Source organism: Tribolium madens, unplaced genomic scaffold, assembly GCF_015345945.1.
Source record: "Tribolium madens isolate multiple individuals breed KSU strain unplaced genomic scaffold, Tmad_KSU_1.1 Scaffold_11;HRSCAF=98;Tcas5.2_LG3b, whole genome shotgun sequence".
In the NCBI taxonomy this organism is placed as follows: domain Eukaryota; kingdom Metazoa; phylum Arthropoda; class Insecta; order Coleoptera; family Tenebrionidae; genus Tribolium; species Tribolium madens.
This window is the reverse complement of record NW_025400975.1, coordinates 8,226,565-8,231,769: the sequence shown is the minus strand read 5'-3', so window position 1 is coordinate 8,231,769 and position 5,205 is coordinate 8,226,565. Positions and strand designations below refer to the sequence as shown.

Here is a 5,205-nt window from a genome sequence, read left to right as displayed (position 1 = left end):
TTTTTTGTTTAATTTTATAAAATTTATTTTATTTTAGCCCTTTTGGTGGCTAATAATTCTAAAAAAAAAAATTAGAAAAAATAAAAATTAAATTAGAAAACAGTGTTTAAAATGTAGTATTTTTTTTTCAGTTGACAGCCCTCGTGACGGGGTTAATGACCCGCCTGTGGTGCCACAAGCCCGACCCTGCATTCGTAACAATTCTAAGCACTTTGGGCCCCTTGGCTTGCTTCGAGAGTTTGCTAAGTTACCACGGTAATGAAGTGGACATGTGGGGCGACATGTCGATAGCAATCGAAGATCTTCGAACTGTTATGTTCACATTAGTGCGATGTCCCAGTCCTTCAGTGGAGCCCCAACCCACACCTAAAGTAACCGGAAGTAGAAACTCACTCACAGTATCACTTCCGGTTCCTGACGCTTTATATACCTTGATTCCCAGTCGACAAATTTTATCATTTCATGTCACTCCAGTGTTTTTCAATATCGGAATTAACGAAATGGCAACATTGGCTGAAAGTTTAGGGGCGACTAGACCACAAGAGGCGTCAAATATTGATAATTTTGATCGGATTAATGAGTATTATATTAGGTATCGGAAATTGAATATTCCTGAAAGTGATATGACAAATGGGCGACTTTCGTGTTCCCCACAAATGAAAAGTTTGACAGAGTTGATGGACGATTTGAAGTTGTTGGTGCACAGTGGGAGGTCGAAAAATGTGGACATTCTACATGTTGCTTCGCAAATTTGTCGACAAATGAAAGGTAATTGAAGTTTTAATACGATGTTTACGTTCATTCATAAGAAAAAACTACGGAATTGATTTTTGTGTTTTAGGACTGCGTTTTACGAGTTGTAAGAGTGCCAAAGACCGAACGGGTATGTCTGTGACTCTGGAAGAGTGTCGAATTTTGGCCGATGAGTACCATTTGGCCGAACACGAGTTCCATAAAGCGTTGGATTGTATGCGAAGGTAATAAGATTGTGGTAATGTGGAGTAAAATACATGATTTTTTCTACAGTGAGGGATGCAGAAGAGAAAACACATTGAAAAACACAAATGTGAAAAAATATGCATTCAATTCTTTGCAGTTGTTAGCATTGCCAAAATTGTATAGACCTCCAGCTGGGACGTACGGTTCAGCACAGACATAACTTTATGTGTTATTACTATTATTTACAGTGCCAATATTGTTACAAATTGTTAAATTATTATCGATGATTTACTTAAGTTATTTGAATTTAATATAAATATTTTTACTTTGCTTGTCAAGGTTTTAGAAAAAATAGAATATCAGTTCTGTAAGGGCATCTTGCGTTTATTTTTATAACACATGTGATAATCCTTTAATTAATTACTTGAAAACAAGTTGGTGAATTGGATTTCTGGTGATTTTATAATTTCAAATTTGGTAACATTGGGTTAACTCACTATTTTTTTTTAGTCCCACTTTATACAAGCGACCTTTGGGACCCTTATAGTTTCATTTAGAATRAAAATTAACACTTGCTAGTAGTTTTTGGTCGAGCCAAAATTTCACAAATTTTGCTATTTTTAAAACTTTAAAAGTTATTCTGAAATTATAATAATAATTGACAAGATTTAGAAAATCCACGAGATTCAAATGATGAACAGTCAACCTTGAAAAAAAATTTGTCTGACATAAATTAATTCAAAATCTTCATCATTTACTGATATTACTTTCCGATGCAGAGATAGAGGGGAATTTGTTGGAAATTAATCATAAAAAGTCAACATCAAAGTAACCTGTGACTGGAAATTCACGTGACATTTRAGTTGCTAACCTAATTGAGAAAAGCACAAAACACTTGAGAAAAAATTTAAAAAATTTTTGGTAAAAAAATATACAGGCTGTTTCTTTTTTAATATACAGGCTGACAATTAAGTTTTTTTATCGCTTGTTGTCAATTGCGTAATATAAAGCCGATTATGGCCCTCAATGTCTAATAATCGCATACAATTTGCTGTATATGCAAATCTCCCAACCCGTTTTTTTTTCATCCGAAACCACAAATAATATGTAAAAATAAATGTCGTGGAAAAAGTAATTGACATGTTAGATTTTTCTTAAAATATCTCTCTCAAAGAAATTCTTATTTTAAAAATTTTAAGCTTGTGTTCTTGTAGCCTTTTCCAAATTTTAAATAAGTTTTTACTTTAATAATTTAGTTTTTTTTACGATATTTTTTAAACCGGACTAAAAAATCACCAATTTTCCTCGAAAATAACACTGTTTTTGACTTATTTTTTTGCAATAATTCTCTTAACGGGGCCCTAAAATCATTAAATTAGCTTGAAAATGACACCACTTTTGCCAAAAGCTCCCGTTTTTTGCTTTTTAAGGCGTTTTTGTATATTTTTCGGACAAAAACGAAATTTTTGTTAAGTTTTCGCAAAAATAAATCGAAAAATCGCCAAACAAGACCGAAAAATAGCCTTTTTTGTGCGTTTGAATATATTTTCGGGTTAAAAACTTAGTTTTTTTGTGATAATTCTCGTAACTAGGCCCAAAAAATCGCTAAATTAATCCTTAAATGACACTATTTTTGCTAAAAAATTCTCGTTTATTCGCAAAATTTTACCTAATCAGAGAAATCAAATCGAAGTCAACAAAATCAATAAAAAATACCTATAGTTGTAATCCATGAATTTTTTAAAAAGTTGTTATTATTGCGTTTTAAAACGCATGAAATACCATTTTACAAGTTTTTTATAAAATCTAAAAAAAAGTAGAAAACCCGAAAATTTGGTCAAAAATAAACAAATTTATGACATATTTGACTCTAAATGTAAATGTAGCGTTGTTTTTTTAATGAAAGTTTGAAATTAAATTTAGAACTAAACTTTCAAAAAAAACGTCATTAAACAAATAAAACAATCACATTAAAACACAAAACTCTGTAAAATAGAACCCTGCAATCAAATAGAAAATAAATTAGAGTAGGCTTCGATTAAATTCTACAGTTGGCAACACATTGGCTGGGAATCTGGGCTGGAAATTTTCCGCACAAACTAAAAGTTAAAATTAATTAATTATTAATAAAATACGGGAAAATTATGTGTATATTTAAAACAATTGTTTGGGGTAGGCAACTTTTAATACAACAGAGAAAACATTGCCTACTTTTACTACGAATCTTACCCCTTCCACGCCAAATATTCTAGTTTATTTCAAAGAAGAACAAAAACCCCATCAGCTGTTATATCAGGGACATGAGCAGGGCTACAAACTTAAATACGAAATTCCATAGCCACCTATTATGCCAATTTCAATGAAATCATGATTTTGTTTGATGAATTTTGTTATATGTAGAAATTTCTTCAAGTATTTGTGACAATTTCTGGTCATTTTATTTCGAAAAATGACCATTTCTGTGTCCAAAATGGCGTCGCTTATCTACTTTTTATGTCTGTGGAAACGACGCCCTCTGTAAATAATCACCGACATTAACGCTTCGACTCCATCAACGTTGGCCTGGCGATTCGATATTCATAGGTTATTTTTTGAAATAAATTTGACATTTAAAACACTTTCCGAGTGAATTCCCCAAGAAAACACAATGGAAACAGAGTAAGTCTCAAAAACTCCAATAAATTTCTCACCTAACCTTAATTCTCAGAGCCAAAGGTGAAGTAGCCCCCGTCGCCCACCCCCCCGACTCCAGCCCCCCAAAGAAAAAACACAAGAAGGAGCACAAACACAAACACAAAAAGCACGTAACGGAAAAACTCGATAAGACAAAAAAGACCAAGAAACGCAAAAAGCACAAACACAAACAAAGGGACGTGTCAGAAGACAGGCTTTCGACAAAAAGCGACAAACATGATCGGTATACCCCCGAATTATCACCAAAGTCACCAACTGCAGTATGTAAAAAAAATGTTAATCATATTATTAATGGTAAATCTTTGTCAGGGACACCAAAAAGCAAGGAAACGGTTAAAACTGACACAGATGAGTTTGTGACTCAAAATCTGACTCTCGAGGTGATCTCGTCGGAGAGCGAGGACGGCGTCCCCGAGACAGAGTGCGACAGCGATGCGATTGACGTTAACGTCATCGAGGCTGACATGGACTTGGAGGAGTTGATGAAACAGAAAGAGTTGCTCCAGGCCGAGATTGCAAAGGCTGAAATGGAGTCGAAAAAGAACGGAAAAGACCCGAAAATCGTCGACGAGATCATCCTCCTCGACGATTCGAGCAACGACGGCGATGTGGCCCCAAAAAAGCCCAAAAGGTCGCTAAGTCGAGAACGCAGAGTCGTCATTGAGAGAAAAGAGGATTTGAGACGTCACAGAGATGACAAAAGATCACACGAGAGATATGATAAGCGTGCGTATCACCGGAAAACTCCCGATCGCTCAAGGTCGTATATTTATGACCGGGATAGAGCGCGTCATATGAGAGACCATAGATCGAGAGAAAGACATAGATCACGGGATAGGAGATATGATAATTATCGGTCGGATTATCGGGATTATCACAGGAATGATGCAAGGAAGATGAAGGAACGGCATAGAGGGAGTAGGAGTGAAAAACAGGATAAATACAAGGATTCGTTGAGTGAAGGACAGAAGCATGGGGTTAGCAGCGATAGTGATATTGATGTCAATATCGATCTGGTTGATGATGAAGAAGATGAGCAGAAGATTATCGAAAAAAGGAGGAAGCAAAGGGAGGAGTTGTTGAAGGTAAGTTAGAAATTTTTTTATTAGAACACCCTGCATCTCATGATTTAATTTTGGTAAAAAGTTTTGAAAAGCTTGTTAAAATAGCTTTCATTTAATGTGCCACAAGTAGGGTAGTGTCATTAGAATTTTTAAAGTTGGGGTGCGTGGGGGTTAGGGGGTTACTGGGGGTGTTTTAAAAAATACGTCAAAAAATGTTCCCCTCTGAAACAAAATTGACCTGTTTCGGCGTTTTTGCAGTCTTTTTAGTTTCTGAGATATTCGGGGTGGTTCGTTTTCATTGGATCACCCTGTATGTAGTTATTTGTTTATAATTAATGTGAAAAAAGAAAAATAAACACACTAAAAATTTCCAAAATTTTTTGTTTGTTTTTGAGGTCAGCAATTTTTTAAATTTTTAAACCCTTTTTTTACAAAGGTCATGATCTAAGGATTACAACTATTTACATTTTATTTAATTTCAAAAATTGAAAAACTACTAATAAATGGC

At 34.4% G+C, this 5,205-nt stretch overlaps 2 protein-coding genes across 6 annotated transcripts in view; both read left to right on the top strand.

The window, feature by feature from the left end:
- LOC123006853 (inositol polyphosphate-4-phosphatase type I A) overlaps nucleotides 1-1,295 on the top strand; it is a 22,107-nt gene extending 20,812 nt beyond the window's left edge. For all 3 annotated transcript variants that reach the window (XM_044401919.1, XM_044401758.1, XM_044401837.1), the window contains 3 exons: nucleotides 132-768; nucleotides 842-977; nucleotides 1,027-1,295. In XM_044401919.1, the coding sequence (XP_044257854.1) occupies nucleotides 132-768; nucleotides 842-977; nucleotides 1,027-1,159 (906 nt within the window). In that variant the 3' untranslated portion in view covers nucleotides 1,160-1,295. The remainder of the gene's footprint in view (nucleotides 1-131; nucleotides 769-841; nucleotides 978-1,026) is intronic.
- Nucleotides 1,296-3,456: 2,161 nt separating this feature from the next.
- LOC123006840 (serine/threonine-protein kinase PRP4 homolog) overlaps nucleotides 3,457-5,205 on the top strand; it is a 7,608-nt gene continuing 5,859 nt past the window's right edge. For 2 of the 3 annotated variants that reach the window (XM_044401694.1, XM_044401685.1), the window contains exons 1-2: nucleotides 3,457-3,597; nucleotides 3,647-4,718. In XM_044401694.1, coding sequence (XP_044257629.1) covers nucleotides 3,587-3,597; nucleotides 3,647-4,718 — 1,083 coding nt within the window. In that variant the 5' untranslated portion in view covers nucleotides 3,457-3,586. Of the gene's footprint in view, nucleotides 3,598-3,646; nucleotides 4,719-5,205 lie in introns of those variants that run through there. The other variant, XM_044401703.1, reaches the window with a different exon arrangement.